The 18,566-nt window shown below is 48.7% G+C and overlaps 1 protein-coding gene across 1 annotated transcript; it reads right to left on the bottom strand.

Moving 5' to 3' along the window:
• Positions 1–351: 351 nt before the first annotated feature.
• LOC141905343 (uncharacterized) lies at positions 352–17,680 on the bottom strand. Its single transcript, XM_074794185.1, has 16 exons — positions 17,539–17,680; positions 15,135–17,051; positions 14,412–14,987; positions 12,149–14,299; positions 11,930–12,046; positions 10,206–11,843; positions 10,040–10,111; positions 7,596–9,863; positions 6,671–7,498; positions 5,277–6,590; positions 2,918–5,191; positions 1,958–2,827; positions 1,624–1,863; positions 1,377–1,502; positions 1,122–1,229; positions 352–856 (listed from the first exon to the last, which is right to left on the bottom strand). Exons 1-16 carry the CDS (start codon positions 17,678–17,680, stop codon positions 495–497), a joined length of 15,003 nt encoding a protein of 5,000 aa, XP_074650286.1. The 3' UTR covers positions 352–494.
• Between the last annotated feature and the right edge of the window lie 886 nt (positions 17,681–18,566).

The raw sequence follows: 18,566 nt of genomic DNA, 5'->3' as shown, positions 1-18,566 counted from the left end.
TAAAGGGATAAATTATATAACGTATTATGTATAAATAATCGAATCACAATTCATATAATATGTATATTCATATCTATTCATTTCGGTCTCATCTCATCACGAGATTCGATCAACCAATTAATTGTAATATCACAGCGTTCGCAACTAGCAAGTCGTCTCATTCTGACGGAGTTACTGTGCTTCTACAGTCACCACCGCGATCAGCGTTTCATATACACATGACTAGATAATATTACAAATTAATTCCTTTTCATTCGTAGCTTATTAAGTAGACTATGATTTCAACGAAAAAAAAAAACGAAATATAATATTGTAATACATCATATATACTACTTAATAGAATGTGTATTTTTACTTGTTCTACAGTATAACGTAGCTATAGTCGAAGATACGTTTACTTTAAATACTGGTTTTTACGTGTATAAGATTAATACTGTAACTGATTAATTTAATTTCACGAGAGAATATTTCTAATTCTAACCGCTGTATTTCTATCATAATCTGGTGCCCGTTGAATCTGAATTGTTCGTCGTCGATTCGTCGATCGTAGTCGACGATGATCCGGCTGCGTGCACGGACGCGACCGCATCGCCGATAAACTGTTCAAATTCTGGCGAACCCGGGCTGTACCTGTTACCGCTTTCAGCGCCCGCTAAACTACCGTTCGATGAACTCATAGCGTCATTAGAACAGTGATCCCGACGCCAGCGCCAGAAACTCACAGCGCCAACGACGAGAAGTAACACAGTAAGAACCGCCACCCAAATTATCAGAGTGGTGTTTGTGGTTATCAAGCCCGAAATGTCTCCGTTCTGTGCCGGATTCTGTGCTTTCTGAGCAGCGGGGGATGCTTTACCTGCAGGAAAACGAGAACATAAATATTGAACTACCCGTTTACCATGTAGGTTACAGGGGCGGGTCGAGGAATTCAGAATTGGGAGCACAAAACGTCAGGCGTTGTATCTTCATGTACACGGAACATGAATAGCACAAGCCGTAGACTCCAAGCTTTTGATACGGGTTTATAAGGCCCCCTCCTGGCTAAATCCACCCTTGATTACTCTCTTCAATATCCTTTAATGTGATTTTCCATTCACGGTTATTTGATGTCATTTACTTACCGGGCGTAGCAGTTAAAGCTACTGACAAACAATAGTATTTTCCAATTGTGTTGACGCATTTAGTGCCTTGTGGACAAGCGTCGTTTTTGGTCGCACATTCGTCAATATCTATAAAAGAAATAAAGACTCAATTGTTTATAATAAACGTTTTTTTTCTCATTCCTTTATTTCACATCAGGTTATATGTAATATCTAGATGATGCTAAAACCAAACTTAAGAATGAAATTGATGTCAACAGTGACGATAAAACGTACCCAGACACGATCTTCGATTCGGCAATAGTTTATAACCGTCGTAACAGGAACAGACGGATGAACCATACGTATTCGTACATATGTGTTCGCAGAATCCGTGGTAACCGAGACCACACTCGTTATGATCTGAAATAACATTGAGATATCAACATTAAGAAAAAACAAGAGAAACGATATTTTCACAGTTGAAAAGGGGATGAATGAAGCTGTGGCATCCATACCGACTAGCATCCTGACCGAAACTTACCCACGCATGTACTTCCATTGAGAGCGATGACTTTGAAGTTGGCTATTATCGTACATATACATTGTATTCCATCATGGGGTGTGTGAAAACAGTGCACTTTTGCCGGGTCGTTACATTCTGCGGGTATATCAGTCAGGGGTGGTTTCGTGTATCCCTGATTACATTTACAATAGAATCCATTGTAGGTATTTACACACGTCTGGTTGCAACCTCCGTTGTTTTTAAGACAGTAATTCGTATCTGAAAATTGAATATAAGATTAACCAATAAAAGATGAAGATAGGCAGATGATTCTTTCGAGGAAAAGGCATATTTCGAATGAATGATTAGTTACCTGTCCATGCCTGACCGGGTGAACCAGTTTGACCAGTGGCACCTGAGAAACCGCGAGGACCAGCTTCACCTGTATTTCCTTTCGGACCAGTCTGCCCAGCTACTCCGTTTGGTCCAGTAGCTCCTGTTAAACCGGTTCGGCCAGCTACGCCAGTCGGACCGATATCTCCTTTCTGTCCAGTTTGGCCAGTTAATCCGATAGGTCCAGTTGGTCCCATTGCTCCTGTTATACCAGACTCACCCTTCGGACCAGTGGCTCCGGTAGGTCCCGTTTTACCAGTAGGACCTGTAGCGCCTATCGCACCCGTTATACCAGACGCTCCAGTTTCACCGACTGCACCGGTCATTCCTGTTTGTCCAGTTGGTCCTGTGCGACCAGTCTGACCTGTCAAACCACGCAGACCCGTAGCACCAGTTTGCCCAGATGCACCTGTGTGCCCTGACTGTCCGGTCATCCCAGTAGCGCCCGTAGCGCCCACTTGACCGGTAGGACCGGTATTTCCAGTTGGGCCAATTTTTCCTGGTAATCCAGTTGCACCAGTGAGACCTGTCTCACCTGTCATACCGGTAATACCAGACATTCCTGTAGCTCCAATAGCTCCGGTTAGACCAGTTATACCTTCTCTTCCAGTAATACCGGTAATACCTTGTGCTCCTGTCATACCAGTGGCTCCTGTTTGACCAGTCATGCCTGTTTGGCCATTCATACCAGTCAACCCAGTTGCTCCTGTTCTACCAGTTGCTCCAGTCTGACCACTTGGCCCTATCTGACCAGTTGCACCCGTTGCACCAGTTTTACCTTCTAATCCAGTTTGTCCGGTCATACCGACAGCACCGGTTTGTCCTGTAGTTCCTGTAGGCCCGATCGAACCTGATAGAAAGGAAGGAAGAATTCGTTTTTATCTCATATTTGAATCATTGTTTTCGTATATTGCCACGTGTTTAATAGATACACACTTACCTGTTGGACCTGTGGCTCCAGTCGCGCCGATCATTCCAGTTGCACCAGTTAAGCCCGTGAGACCAGTCATACCAGTATCACCAGTCATACCTACTGCTCCCGTTTCACCAGTAATACCAGTGGCACCTGTCTGTCCGGTTTGACCCTCGGCGCCTCGCAATCCAGTTGCACCGGTAGCGCCTGTGATACCCGTCAACCCAGTTTCACCACGAGGTCCTGTTGCACCAGTCGCACCAGTTTCACCAGTTTGACCTGTTATTCCAGGAGATCCAGTCTGACCTATACCAGTAGCGCCAGTAGCACCGGTCATTCCTGGCAGGCCGGTCATACCAGTAGCTCCTGTTAATCCAGACAATCCAGTTGCACCAGTGGCGCCTACATCACCCGTGATACCAGTTTCTCCAGTAAGACCAGTTAGACCAGTTAAACCAGTTTTTCCTGTTTGTCCAGTAGCACCAGTCAGACCGGTTTCTCCAGTTACTCCAGATAAACCAGTTGATCCAGATTCACCAGTTGGTCCCATGCGTCCGGTTGCGCCTGTTTTTCCTGTAGGACCAGTTTGTCCTGTTAGACCTTGCTCACCTCGCAAGCCTGTCGCACCAGTTAAACCTGAAGCACCTGTTTCGCCTTTAGCACCTGTAATTCCTGTCTCTCCTCTCAATCCTGTCTGACCAGTTTGACCTGTAGCTCCAGTCCTTCCAGTGATACCTGTCATACCAGTCGCTCCAACTGCTCCAGTAGCACCAGTTGCACCGATCGCACCTGTCAAGCCAGTTGCACCTGTTGCACCCACTGCACCAGTTTCACCTTTTACTCCTGTTATACCAGTTTGGCCAGTTTGTCCAGTAGCACCAGTAAGACCAGTCTCACCGGTTGCACCAGTTTTTCCGGTAAGACCAGTCTCTCCAGATTTTCCGGTAGCACCAGTAAGACCCGTTTGACCAGTCAAACCAGTTTCTCCTTGAGACCCAGTCATACCGGTTTTTCCTGTTAACCCAGTACTTCCCGTTGGACCTCTTGCTCCAGTTAATCCAGTAGCACCAGCTTTACCAGTCGCACCAGTCAATCCAGCAGCTCCAGTTTGACCAGTTGCACCAGTTCGTCCAGTTTCTCCAGTTTGACCGGTTACTCCTTGTAAACCCGTAGAACCAGTACGGCCAGTTTCACCTGTCGTCCCTTGAAGACCAGTCAAACCCTGTATTCCAGAGGCACCTGATGCACCGGTCGCTCCTGTTTTTCCTGTCAATCCAGTGACTCCTTGGGCTCCTGTTGCGCCCGTTTCTCCACGAAGACCTGTCAAGCCTGTTATTCCGGTAGCACCCGTTGCACCAGTCTCTCCACGTGCACCAGTTATACCAGTTGCACCGGTGTCTCCGCGTAAACCAGTCATCCCGCTGGCACCAGTTTGGCCGGTTGCACCAATTGCTCCAGTTAGACCAGTTAATCCTGATTCACCAGTGGCACCAGTTATACCCGTAGCACCAGTTTCTCCGGGTTTGCCTGTCATTCCAGTTGCACCAGTCTCACCTTTTGCACCAGTCAAACCAGTTGCACCTGTCGCACCTGTCAGACCAGTAAGACCAATTGCTCCAGTTGCACCAGTTGCACCTGTTTGTCCCGTTCTTCCAGTGCTTCCAACCCGACCGGTTGTACCTGTAGACCCAGTCGCACCAGTAAGTCCTGTAGATCCAGTTGCACCTGCAGGTCCTTGCTGACCAGTTGCTCCAGTGGCACCAGATGCTCCACGAGCACCAGTTTCACCAGTCATTCCTGTCATACCAGATAAACCAGTTTGACCGGTTCCCCCTTGAGGTCCAGTTGCTCCTCTTGCACCGGTTTGCCCAGTCAAACCCGAAGCACCAGTTAATCCTGTTTCACCTGGTCGACCAGTGGCACCAGTTGCACCAGTATCTCCACTAATTCCAGTTGCACCAGTATCACCTTTCAAACCAGTTTGGCCAGTTGCGCCAGTAGCTCCACGTAAACCAGTTATACCCGACGCGCCAGTTTGACCAGTGGCTCCCACCTGACCTGTTAGACCAGTTTGGCCAGTTAATCCAGTAAGACCAGGCTGCCCAGTTTGGCCTGTAGCACCAGTCAAACCAGTGAGACCAGTTAAACCAGTCATTCCTGTCATTCCTGTTAAGCCAGTTGCACCAGTAGCACCGGTCTGACCAGATTGACCTGTGATTCCAGATGCACCAGTTTCTCCTTTGGGCCCAGTTGCACCCGTGGCTCCTGTTAGCCCGGTTTCACCTTTCCTACCAGTTTCACCTGAGGAGATAATAGTTAGATATGAATCATACTATCCAGTTGAATTATAAAAAAATCAATTTTGAGAGTTTATGTAAAAACTCACCTGTATTTCCAGTAGCTCCAGTTTTTCCTGTCATCCCGGTAGCACCAGTCATACCCATTGCTCCAGTTGCGCCAGTCAGACCTGTTATACCTTGTATGCCAGTAGCTCCGGTTTGTCCAGAAACCCCAGTGGCTCCGGTTAAACCTCTTTCACCAGAAGCTCCTGTAGATCCCGTTAAGCCAGATGCACCAGTCATACCAGTTATACCTTGGGCACCAGTAGCACCAACTTCTCCTGTAAGACCAGTATTTCCTCGTTCACCAGTTTGTCCTGTTGCACCTGTTAAGCCAACGGCTCCGGTCATTCCAGTGATACCAGGGCTTCCAGTTGCACCGGTCTCACCAGTCGATCCAGTTTGACCTTTTGCTCCTGTCATACCAGTTATTCCTTGTAAACCTGTTTGTCCTGTTGCTCCAGTTGCTCCTGTTAAACCTTGTTTTCCTGTCGCTCCTGTGAGACCTGTTGCACCTGTCATTCCAGTGAGCCCCGTAGCACCAGTCATACCGGTTAATCCAGTCAGACCTATTTGACCAGTAGCTCCAGTTAATCCAGTTGCGCCTGTCATTCCAGTTGCTCCAGTTTTTCCCGAGTCACCTGTTGCTCCTACAGATCCAGTGGCACCTGTCGCACCAGTACGTCCCGTAAGTCCAGTTGCACCAGTTAATCCGGATGCACCAGTTTCACCAGTAGCACCTATTTGACCAGTTGCACCAGTGGCACCAACGGCACCGGTTATACCAGTTTGACCTGTTGCTCCTTCTGCACCAGTGACTCCAGATAATCCAGTTTGCCCGGTCTGTCCATCTCTTCCAGGGGCACCTGTAGAGCCAGTTTGACCAGTCTGTCCGGTAAGACCAGTTGCACCAGTTTTTCCAGTTGCTCCGGTTTCACCCATTGCACCAGTTTGTCCTGTTTTTCCAGTCAAACCTGTAGCTCCTGTTTGACCAATTTGTCCAGTATCTCCTGTACGTCCTGTTGCTCCGGTTGCACCGATGGATCCTCTCTGTCCGGTTGCACCTTCTTTTCCAGTTGCACCTGAAGCACCAGTTGCTCCACTTTGACCAGTAAGACCTTGGGGCCCAGTTGCACCAGTCATGCCAGTTTGACCAGGAGCTCCAGTTTCTCCGGTTAAACCTGTTATACCCGATGCACCAGTTTGACCAGTTTGGCCAGTTTTACCGTCAGCACCTGTTTTTCCTGTTATACCAGTTTGTCCAGTAAGCCCTTGGAGACCAGTTGCACCAGTTGCCCCGGAATCTCCTGTATCACCTTTTAGACCAGTTGCCCCAGTTTGTCCGGTAGCACCAACAGCTCCTGAAACGATAGAAAAAATATTTACAATATATATGAGCTAAGCTTACTAATTTTTATCTAAAGAAAAATTCAAAACGCACCTGTTTGACCGGTGCGACCAGTTGCACCTGTAGCTCCAGTTAAACCTGTCGCACCAACTGCACCTGTTGCACCAGTTAAACCAGTTAAACCAGATGCTCCTGTTAATCCTGTTAATCCTGAAGCGCCGGTAAGACCACTCGCTCCTCTTAGACCAGTCATTCCACGTTGACCAGTAGCACCTGTTGCACCTGCCTGACCAGTTTGTCCAGTTTGTCCTGTTGCACCTGTTGCTCCAATCGAACCTGTGGCACCAGTCATTCCGGTAATGCCCATCTTTCCAGTAGCACCGACGGACCCAGTTGCACCTGTTAAACCAGTATTACCAGTATCACCCTTTAGACCTGTAGCACCAGTTAAACCAGTATCACCACGTGAACCAGTTAAACCTTGAGCTCCAGTGGCTCCTGTAGCACCAGTTTCACCCTTATTTCCTGTTTGACCTGTGGCACCAGTAGCTCCTTGTAAACCTGTTTGACCAGAAGCTCCCGTTTGACCAGTTTTTCCAGTCATACCCGTCAATCCAGTGATACCTCGTTCACCGGTAGCACCAGTCTGACCTGTATTTCCATCGATTCCAGTAGCTCCTGTAAGTCCAGTTTTGCCACTTTCTCCTCGAGCACCAGTTGCACCGGTCATTCCTGTAACTCCTTGTCGTCCAGTTGCACCTGTTTCTCCTGCTGCACCCGTTGCTCCCGTTGCTCCGGTAAGACCAGTTTGTCCTCGATCACCGGTCAATCCTTGTAATCCTGTCACTCCAGAGGCACCTGTAGCTCCAGCGACACCAGTGGCACCAGTTTCTCCTCGAGCACCAGTCTGCCCAGTTTTACCTTTAGAATACAGACACAGTTACAGTTTTGATAAGCACTTGCTGCGTGAACATTTAATTACATCAATTAAGCATTGCTTATAAAAAATTGTACTCACCAGTGATTCCAGTTGCTCCAGTAATTCCTGACATTCCAGTTTTACCAGTTTGCCCAGTAATACCAGTTTCGCCACGAGCACCAGTATCACCCTTATCTCCAGTTGCACCAGTATCACCTTTGATGCCTGTCATACCAGTTAAACCGGACACCCCGGTTAAACCTTTCGCACCTGTAGCACCTGTCTGGCCTTGGGCACCAGTTAAACCAGTTTCTCCAGTTACACCAGGAGCACCTGTGCGCCCAGTTTCACCAGTTTGGCCAGCTACACCAGTTTTACCTGTGGCACCAGTTGCTCCTTTCAGTCCAGTTAGACCAGTAAGACCTACAGCACCGGTAGCACCTGTTGCACCTGTTGCACCAGTATGTCCAGTTGCACCTGTTTGACCAGTTTCACCTTGTATTCCAGTGGCTCCTGTTAGTCCAGTTGCTCCAGTCAATCCGGTCTGCCCAATTTTTCCTGTTTGACCAGTTGCACCATCTTTGCCTGATGTACCAGTTTGACCTACGGCACCCGTTGCACCAGTAGCTCCGGTAGCACCAATAGCACCCGTTGAGCCAGTAACGCCTCTCTCACCAGTAATACCTTGAAGACCAGTTGCACCTGTGGCTCCTGTCATTCCAGACTGACCGGAAGCACCTGTAAGTCCAGGGATACCTGTTAATCCTGTTGCCCCAGTTTTTCCAGATTGACCCGTCGCTCCAACGGCACCGGTAGCACCGGCTGCCCCAGTTGCCCCCGTTTCACCTTTCAAACCAGTAGAACCTGTGGAACCAGTAGCGCCTGTTTTTCCTGTTTGACCTACTGCACCAGTTTCTCCCGTCGAACCTTTTGCACCAGTTGCACCTGTTTTGCCTGGTTGCCCTGTTGATCCAGTCAAGCCAGTCAGTCCAGGTAACCCAGTTTCTCCAGTCGCACCAGTTTGACCTGTTGAACCTTTTGCACCAGTTTGACCTGTTAAGCCTGTAGCCCCCGTGAGTCCAGTTAAACCAGTTAGACCTTGTAGACCTGTCACTCCTCTCAAACCGGTCTGCCCAGTTGCTCCAGTAATACCGGATACGCCTTGCAATCCTGTTGCACCAGTTTGACCGGTTTCTCCTTTGAGACCTGTTTCACCGGTAGCACCAGTCGCGCCTGTATTTCCAGTCATGCCGATTATTCCAGATGCGCCAACAGCTCCCGTTTCACCGGTTCGACCTGTTTGACCCGTTGCACCTGCAACACCAGTAGCACCACGTGCACCAGTTGCTCCGGTTTCACCACGTGCCCCTGTAAGACCGGTCATACCTGTCTCTCCAACTTTACCGGTACTTCCAGTTAAACCAGTCATACCAGTGGACCCAGTAGCTCCTGAAACACCGGTCATTCCTTGAGCACCTGTTGCACCAGTAGCTCCTTTCTGACCTGTTGCACCGGATTTTCCGGTCGCACCTATTTGTCCTGTAGCTCCTGTTGATCCAGATGCACCTTGTAATCCTGTGTCTCCTTGTTTACCAGTAGCTCCTGTTTGACCAGTGATTCCATTGGCCCCAGTTAGACCTGTTGCTCCAGTGGGTCCTTCCGCGCCTGTCTGTCCAGTTTTTCCTGTTAGACCTATGCTACCAGTTTGACCGACTGCTCCAGTCATTCCAGTGCGTCCTTGGGCTCCAGTAAGTCCTGTTGCACCTGTTTGTCCGGAAGAACCCGTCTGACCAGTTTTGCCAGCTAAACCAGTCTGGCCTGTTAAACCCGCTTGGCCAGTTGCTCCAGGAGCACCAGTTTTTCCAGTGATACCTGTTAATCCGGTCTGACCTCGTTCTCCAGTAGCACCAGTCAATCCAGGTTTACCCGTAGCTCCAGTCAAGCCATCGGCACCGGTGGGACCTCGAGCACCAGTTGCACCGGTAGAACCAGTTGCACCTGTATCTCCTTGTTTACCAATACTTCCAGTCATACCTGTTGCGCCAATAGCGCCAGTTGCACCTGTGGCACCAGTTGCGCCATCTTTTCCACTTTGCCCAGTTTCTCCTGTAGCCCCACGAGAGCCAGTTTCACCAGTTGCACCCTGAGCACCTGTCTGTCCTGTTTGCCCAGATTTCCCTGTCGCACCTGTAATACCTGATGCTCCTGTTTCACCAGATCGACCAGTAAGTCCTGTTGCTCCAGGCGTTCCAGTTTGACCAGTTTGACCAACTTTTCCTTGTAATCCAGTTGCACCCGTTTCACCGGAGGCTCCCGTTTGACCAGTTGCTCCGACTGCACCAGTAGAACCAGTTTCACCCTTAGCACCTGATATATAACAACAAAGTAATGTTTAAAAATGTCCAAATAAGATTAAAGTAAAATTGAAGTTTTAAATTCGAAATACAAATCATAGATTGTGATTAAGATTCCTATTACAATCTATTCCGAATCAGCTATTCAATCTGGTAATACTGTAATACTCTCATGCATCTATTGGTTACCTGTTTGTCCTGTTTCTCCTTTCAAACCAGTTAAACCACTAGCGCCAGTCGCACCTCGTTCACCTCGTACACCTAAATCATACGTAAATCAGGTTTTAACTTCGAATTGAACATGAGAACATTACCTGACTGGAGACATCTCATCCAAATATTGAACAGAAATTACCTGTAGCTCCTGTTGAGCCGGTTGCACCATCTCTTCCCGGTTGACCCGTGGCTCCCGTTTGACCGGAAACACCTGTTGCACCTGTTGATCCCCGAACACCTGTTGCACCTGTTGATCCTTGTGCTCCTGTTTCTCCTCTCTTACCAGTTGACCCAATTTCACCGCGTAGTCCAGTTTCACCAGTAATACCACGAGCACCAGTCGCACCGGTTTGTCCAGCTGCTCCAGTAGCTCCTTTCTCTCCTGTTTGACCAGTTGCACCATCTACGCCAGATGCACCAGAAATACCCGTTTCACCTTGAGCGCCAGTAGCACCTGTTCTTCCCGTATCACCAGTTTTTCCTGTGACTCCGGTTGCACCTGCTGCACCAGTGGCACCGGTTTGACCTCTAGCACCAGTAGATCCAGTTTTTCCAGCATTACCTGTAATACCTGTGGCTCCAGGAGATCCTGTTGCACCAGAAGCTCCAGTTGCTCCAGTCATACCTGTCAAACCAGATAACCCAGTTTCACCAGCTTTTCCTGTTGCTCCTTCCTTACCAGGTGCACCTGTCGCTCCTGTAGCACCTGTTTTTCCAGTCTGACCGACTGCACCTGTAGCACCACGAGCTCCAGTATCGCCAGCTTTACCAGAAGCACCGGTTTGGCCAGTTGCACCTGTGAGTCCACCTAAGCCAGTATTACCTTGAGCTCCTGTAAGACCAGTAAGTCCCTGTGGTCCTGTTATTCCAGGTAGACCTGTTTGTCCAGACTGACCAGTTGCACCAACCGCACCAGTTTCCCCTGTTTTACCAGTTAAACCGGTTGCACCAGTAATTCCCTGCAATCCAGTTTGACCCGATGCACCAGTTAATCCTTGTTTACCAGCTTGCCCTGTCAATCCTTGAGCCCCAGTTGAGCCTACAGCTCCTGTGGCCCCAGTAGCTCCCCTCTGACCGGTGGCGCCTGTCAATCCTGTTTTACCTTGCTGACCCGTCTGACCAGTCAGACCAGTCAAACCAGCCTGGCCTGTAGCACCAGTTGCTCCTGTTTTACCCGTCAGACCTGTAGCTCCTGTTGATCCGGTCGCCCCAGTTGCACCTAAGGCACCAGTTTTTCCATCAGCACCCGGAGCACCAGTTTTTCCAGTTATTCCAGTTTCACCTTTTGCCCCTGTCATACCAGTGGCACCAGTTAATCCGGTATTTCCTTGTAATCCTGTTGCACCAGTTGCACCAGTCTTACCAGCTGCACCAGTTAGACCAGTAATACCTGTTTGTCCTTGTTTTCCTGTATCTCCTGTAGCTCCCGTTAAGCCGGTTTCTCCTACTCGTCCTGTTTGTCCAGTCATTCCTGTTTGACCTCTTTCTCCAGTTGCACCATTCTGGCCACTGAACCCAGGAGCTCCAGTTAACCCTGTATTTCCTTTTTCACCGGTAAGTCCCGTTTCGCCTTTAGCTCCTGTCAACCCAGTTGGTCCTTGAAGTCCTGTTGCTCCTGTTTTACCGGTTTGTCCAGTAAGACCTTGTAGACCAGTTGATCCCGCAGAACCAGTTTGTCCCGTTTGACCAGACTCTCCACGGCTGCCAGATGCACCTGTTTGACCAGTTACACCACGAGCACCTGTTGCACCAGTCTGCCCTACTGCTCCAGTTTTACCTGATAATATGAAAATTGTTTTTTATTTACCGCGCATTCGTCCTTACAATACCTGGTTTAAAGATGGCTGAATCATACTATTTTACCTGTTTGTCCTTGAGCACCAGTTATACCCGGAGAACCAGTTGATCCAGTTGCTCCTGTAGCACCTTTACTTCCTGTCGCTCCAGTAGCTCCGGTTAAGCCAGAATTTCCCGTCAGGCCTTAGAATCGTAGAGGAAAATATAAAAGACATCATTCATTCTTATTTCAGAGTTTTGACAACTCGTTTATGTTAATCAAATCATAAATGAAAAGATTGTTACCTTGAGGGCCGGTTTTTCCTGTGGCACCATGTGCACCTGTTGCACCCTGTGTACCTGTCGCTCCCACTGCACCAGTGTTTCCCTTTGCACCAGTTAAACCTGGGGATCCAGTTGCTCCAGTCAAACCAGTTGAACCTTGCTGACCAGTAATTCCAGTCAATCCAGTTTCTCCAGTTTTTCCCGTTTGGCCAACTGCTCCAGTTACACCATTGGCCCCTGTCGCTCCGGATTGACCTGTCATTCCTGCACTTCCGGGTGCTCCAGTTTGACCTGTGGCCCCTGTCTTTCCAGTGGATCCAGTTAGTCCGGTTAAGCCAGTAGCACCTTGAGGTCCACTTGCTCCTGTCTGCCCAACTGCTCCGGTCAACCCAGTTTGTCCAGGTGCACCAGCGGCTCCTGTTTTCCCAGTGATACCAGGTGATCCTGTTTGCCCAGCGATACCAGTTACACCACTAACACCTGATGCTCCCTGTTGTCCAGTAGCACCTACAGCACCAGTTTCACCTCGAGCACCAGTTTGACCTGTCTTACCGGTAACACCGGTTTCACCTCGTGACCCAGTTAAACCTGTCGCGCCAGTAAGACCAGGTTTTCCAGTAGCCCCAGTAGCTCCCATTTGACCAGTTTGACCTGTTTCACCAGTTGCACCGTCTTTACCACTTTGACCAGTTGCACCAGTTTGACCCTCTGCTCCAGTTGCGCCAGTTTCTCCTTGTTTACCAGTGATTCCCGCTGCTCCGGTTGACCCAGTGATTCCAGTCAGGCCTTGTTGACCAGTGGCTCCTACTTGTCCGGTAGCCCCAGGCGCACCGGTCTCACCTCGTGAACCAGTTTGTCCAGTTGCCCCGGTATGGCCAGTTTGACCAGTAACTCCTGCAGCTCCAGTGACACCTTGTACTCCAGTTTTTCCGGGTAAACCTGTCGAGCCAGCGGCACCAGTTAAACCAGTTGCCCCAGTTAAGCCAGTTGCGCCATCTTTACCAGTTGAACCTGTGCTACCAATGGCACCAGTTTCACCTTTTTGACCGGTTGCACCTGTGAGACCGGTTGATCCAGTTGCTCCTTGTTGACCTGTTTGACCAGGTGACCCCGTTTTGCCAGACTGACCGGTTGCACCAACAGACCCGGTAGCTCCAACCGCACCAGGACGACCAGTTTCTCCAGTTGCACCTGTTTTCCCTGTAAATCCTTGAGCGCCAGTTTCACCAGTCAATCCCTTAGCTCCGGTTAAACCTGTTGCACCTTGTGACCCAGTTAAACCAGGTTGACCCGTGGCTCCAGACTTCCCTGTTGCACCAGTAGCTCCGACACTTCCAGTTTGACCTTGTTGACCTTTTGCACCAGTTGCACCAGTTAAACCAGTGGCTCCAGATTGACCTTGAATACCGGTAGAACCAGGAGCACCAGTTGCACCTGTACTTCCTTTCGCGCCTGTATTTCCATCTTTACCCGTTGGTCCTTGTGCTCCAGTCAAACCAGGGAGACCGGTTTGACCAGTTTTCCCAATTGCACCAGTTGTACCTTGAATTCCAGTTTTTCCCGTTTCACCTTTTGCTCCAGTTTGTCCAGGGGCCCCGTTGGCTCCAGTATTTCCAGTTCTACCAGCAGCACCTGTAGCGCCAACTGCACCGGTGTTACCCTGCAGTCCAGTTGCCCCGGTTAAACCTTGACTACCACGTGCACCAGTTTGACCAGTGATGCCCGGAAGTCCAGTCGATCCTGATTGACCAGTTGCACCAGCAGCACCGGTAGCACCCGTTTTGCCTTGAATTCCTGTTGATCCGGTTAAGCCAGCAGATCCTTGCGCACCGGTTAAACCGGTTAATCCTTGAGTTCCAGTCAACCCCTGTGCACCAGTTTCACCTGTTTTACCAGTCAAACCAGTTAAACCTTGTTCACCTTTAGCTCCTGTTTGACCTTTAGCACCTGTTGCACCTGTGTTTCCAGTAGCTCCGGTTTTTCCTGCTAAACCGGTTTGACCAGTTGGACCTCTAGCACCCGTCGCTCCAGTGATACCAGTCAATCCTTGGGCTCCAGTATCTCCTTGGATACCTGTTTTTCCTGTTTCTCCTGCAAGACCAGTTGATCCTGTCTGACCGGGGATACCTGTAGCGCCTGGTGATCCGGTTGCTCCTGTAGCTCCTTTCCCTCCTACAATACGTACATATATACGAAAATTTTAATTTCCAAAGCAATTTTGTTTATTGGGCTACAAAATCCCATTATCATAATCATTATAAAACGATATATGTTTATGGCTTACCTGTTTCTCCTTTAGCGCCAGGTGATCCGGTAGCACCTGTAACACCCTGTTGTCCAGTGTTTCCAGTTAAACCTGTCTTTCCTTGAATACCAGTTTGTCCCGTGGCTCCAACAGAACCTGTTTTACCAGTTTCACCAGATCTACCTGTAGCTCCAGTTTGTCCAGTTGCTCCAGCGCTCCCCGTTTGACCCTGTTTTCCAGTGGCTCCAGTTGAACCCTGTGCACCTGTTTGTCCTGTTTTACCAGCTGCACCTGTTGCTCCCTTTTCACCTTGTTTCCCAGTTGCGCCAGCAGCTCCTGTTTGGCCAGTTGCACCGATTGCGCCGGTTTTTCCAGTAGATCCTTGCTGTCCTGTTAATCCCGGAGATCCAGTGAGCCCTGTTGCCCCCTGAGCTCCGGTTTCTCCCTTTGAGCCAGTATTACCAGTTGATCCAGTAACACCCTGATTGCCCGGTTTTCCTGTAACTCCAGGTAATCCGGTTTGACCCTGTGTACCAGTCAAACCAGGTGCACCTGATTCTCCATTAGCGCCGGTCTGACCGGTGTTTCCTTTTTGACCCGTGCTACCAACAGCACCTGAAATTCAATACGATATCATATATTTTCACTTCAAGTCTTATTACACAATGTTTTTACTTAGTTCGATCAATCTATTACATTTTTGCAATCTTTTATATCATTCATCGTTCACTTAACATTTTACACAGTTTACATTAAACCTACCTGTAAGGCCAGTAGTTCCGGTGGCACCAGCAATGCCTTGAGCACCAGTGGCTCCAGTTTTACCCGTTGGACCTGCTACACCAGTTGCGCCAGCTGCTCCAGTTGATCCTGTGGCTCCAGTTTGTCCTCGAGATCCGGTTTGACCTGTAGCGCCAACGCTACCAGTTTGTCCAGTTGAACCAGCCTGCCCGGTAGCTCCGGTTAATCCTTGCTGACCTGTCTGACCTTGCGCACCTGTACTTCCTGGTTTACCCACTGATCCAGGTAAACCAGTTTGTCCTGTCAATCCTGTAACTCCTGGTTGTCCTGTTAAGCCTGGTGAACCAGTTTTCCCATCGAGTCCCGTTGAACCTGTAGGACCGGTTTTGCCAGCTTGTCCAGTGGCTCCTTGTAAACCTGTTTGTCCTGTTTCGCCTTTTTGTCCAGTGGCTCCCGTTAAGCCTGTTGAACCTGCAACACCAGTTTCACCTTTCGCTCCAGTTGCACCAGTTGCACCTTGTTGACCTGTTGTGCCTGGTTTGCCTTGTTGTCCGGTGATACCAGTTGCACCTTGAGCACCTGTCGTTCCAGCTACCCCGGTTAGACCGGTTTTTCCTTGTGCACCAGTTTGGCCAGCGATTCCCGTTTGACCTTGCGCTCCGGTTTGACCAGATGCTCCTGGGTTTCCTGTTGCACCAGTTTGTCCTGCGGCTCCGGTTTGACCATTTTGTCCAGACACCCCTGTTAATCCTGGGAGGCCTGTTTGACCCTGGGCTCCGGTACTGCCAGTAGCACCAACTTTTCCATCTTGTCCTGGGGCACCTGTCTCACCTTTGGCTCCAGTTATGCCAGATGACCCCGTAGCACCAGTCAGGCCTGTTTGACCAGCAGCACCAGTCAATCCTGGTGATCCTGCTGAGCCTGTAATACCGGGTTTTCCTGCTGCTCCAGTTTGTCCAGTTGCTCCAACTGTACCAGTAATACCGGGTAAACCTGTCGACCCGTCTCTACCGGTTTTACCCGGCGATCCAGTTGAACCGGGTTTACCAATTTCCCCAGTAGCACCAGGTTTGCCAATACTTCCCGTTGACCCTGTTAGTCCTGGGAGTCCAGTTTTACCCGGGGTACCTGCAGAACCAGTCGCACCAGTTACACCTGCTTGTCCAGTTTCACCTTTAGCTCCTGTTTGACCGACACTGCCCGGACTACCTTTGTCACCGGTTGCTCCTACAGGCCCAGTAGCTCCTTGGGCACCTGTATTTCCAGGATTTCCTGTACTTCCTACTGCACCAGTTTGACCAGGAGAACCATTATTTCCAGGACTTCCGGTTTGACCGGCATTCCCAGTTTCACCTTTCTGTCCTGTAGCACCTTCTGGTCCAATTGGCCCTGTCTTTCCAGTTGCTCCTTGTTGACCAGTTTTACCCGGCGCACCTGCTTCCCCTTTAGCACCAGTTGATCCAGGTGCTCCTGTGCTGCCTACTTCACCTTTAGCGCCCGTTTGCCCAGGTAGTCCTTGCACTCCTGTTTTACCATCAGCCCCTGGAGATCCAGTTCCTCCAGTTTGTCCAGCTTGACCGGGGTTTCCTGCAGTACCGGATTTTCCATCTGGACCTCTAATACCTGTTGATCCAGGCTGACCAGTCTGCCCAGGTAAACCGATAGGACCTGTGGCACCAACGTTTCCCTTGTCACCTTTAGCCCCCTGTTGACCATCTTTACCAGGATTTCCGGCACTTCCAGTAGCTCCAGGCAACCCCTGTGCACCAGTTGCTCCAGCTATCCCAGTTATTCCTTGAGGTCCTGTGCTTCCTTGTTGTCCTGTTTGGCCGCTAGCTCCCGGGGGTCCTGGAGGACCTCCTGGACCAGAAGCTCCTGCATCACCGGGCGGCCCTTTGTTTCCTTGTCCTCCTTGCGAACCATCCTGCCCACGTAATACTAGAAAATATACAACAGAACATGTATTAATGAGTCAATAGATTATGCTGGTCAGATCTATAGAATTAGATGTGAATGTTAACGGTAAATGTTTAACCCCTAAAAGATACTAACGAGACAGACTATTTCCATTAACTAAGTTGTATTTAGTTCGTTTCTAATCAAAGTCTTATCTTAATATAGAATGTAAGAAATGATGTAATGGCAGGCAGTATAATGAAGGGCACAGTACAAGCCTGAAGGCTGTGTCCTGCGAGCTGGAGGTATTCTACCCCTTTCGATCCCCTTTTCCTTTTTACTTGGAAACATTTTGTAATGAATATCGAATTAAACTTTTTTCGTGTGGCTGCGACTGTATTTTTATAAATGCACTTTTCGTCAATGAAATAAATAAGCAAAATGACAGTAATAAAGATCCAACTAGATCAATACTTGAGAGTACTCTCAAACAACTGTGCATTATATGAATATCGGGTATGATACTTACGGCCAGGTAGAATAATAGCAGCTACAGAATGCACCAACATTAGCGGCAAATTATCGAATTGTCGCGCTTCTCCTTCAACTGGAAGCGTGCTGCCGTAATGTGACGAAAATAGTGGATGGTTTATCTGTAAATCGAAAGGCATCGGATCGGCGACAGTTTCGATCGTCCATCCTATATAATCAAACTGTTCGTAAACATTCACGTGCTTGTCTCTGGGAATAGCGAACTGAAAAATATCAACCACATAATAATAGCATACAAACACAATCTTAAAAATATTCCAAAGACGAACACGAATCGAAAGATTCTACGGGATTAAACCTACCGTATAGTTTCCGTCGACGTCCGATAAAGTTACCGCTAAACTGTAGCTTAATGTCAGGTTTAACGGCGACGCGCTTGAAGGCTGTAGTGACCATATTTGAAAATGAAGCCTCGTCCCGCCAAAACCACCACGTATATACGCGATAAAGCCAGCTAATGTCCCTGTGGCTAGCTTCGGGCCCAAGTCGACGAATGACTTTTTGGAACCGAGGTTATTTATGTATTTCCTCGCAATCGGCGCGTGGCCATAAAGTTTAGCAGGAAAGCCAGTTGCTGAGAAAGAGTCTGAAAAAAGAGAAAGAGAAATTTATTATCTCAATAATAATTTGGAAAATACCATGTTTTTACTCAACTTATCAATACGTTATCATCATTTCGTTCGGATGTAAATAAGAATAAAGTTTTGGAAATTGTTAAGTTTTAAATATGAATACCAAAAAAAAAATTATTTCATGTATGTTTATTTGTTTACATTTTACAGAGAAATTACGCACAAAATACAATGATATATACACGAAATACATGTGAAAAGTTAGTAGAAGAGTCACACGACAATACTTGAGGACAGCTCCGGACAGCAAACTACGGTTAGTGTTACCTTATCTTTGGCCATACACTGTCAGGAATTGAACTTTATGATTTGTTTTTATCCGAGAAAACTTTTCGGTATCAGAGGGCTGATTCCCAATAAGGCAAAGGAGCTT

The sequence above is a fragment of the Tubulanus polymorphus genome, chromosome 5 (assembly GCF_964204645.1).
Source record: "Tubulanus polymorphus chromosome 5, tnTubPoly1.2, whole genome shotgun sequence".
NCBI lineage: Eukaryota > Metazoa > Nemertea > Palaeonemertea > Tubulaniformes > Tubulanidae > Tubulanus > Tubulanus polymorphus.
This window is presented reverse-complemented; position numbering and strand designations above follow the sequence as displayed.

Excerpts from the sequence above, each read along its gene's own strand:
- LOC141905343 (XM_074794185.1), bottom strand. The coding sequence starts at position 17,680 with ATGCCTTTCGATTTACAGATAAACCATCCACTATTTTCGTCACATTAC. Across the intron at positions 17,052-17,538 it reads TGCTATTATTCTACCTGGCC|TATTACGTGGGCAGGATGGT; the intron begins GTAAGTATCATA and ends TATATTTTCTAG. Across the intron at positions 2,828-2,917 it reads TGGAGCCACAGGTCCAACAG|GTTCGATCGGGCCTACAGGA; the intron begins GTAAGTGTGTAT and ends CCTTTCTATCAG.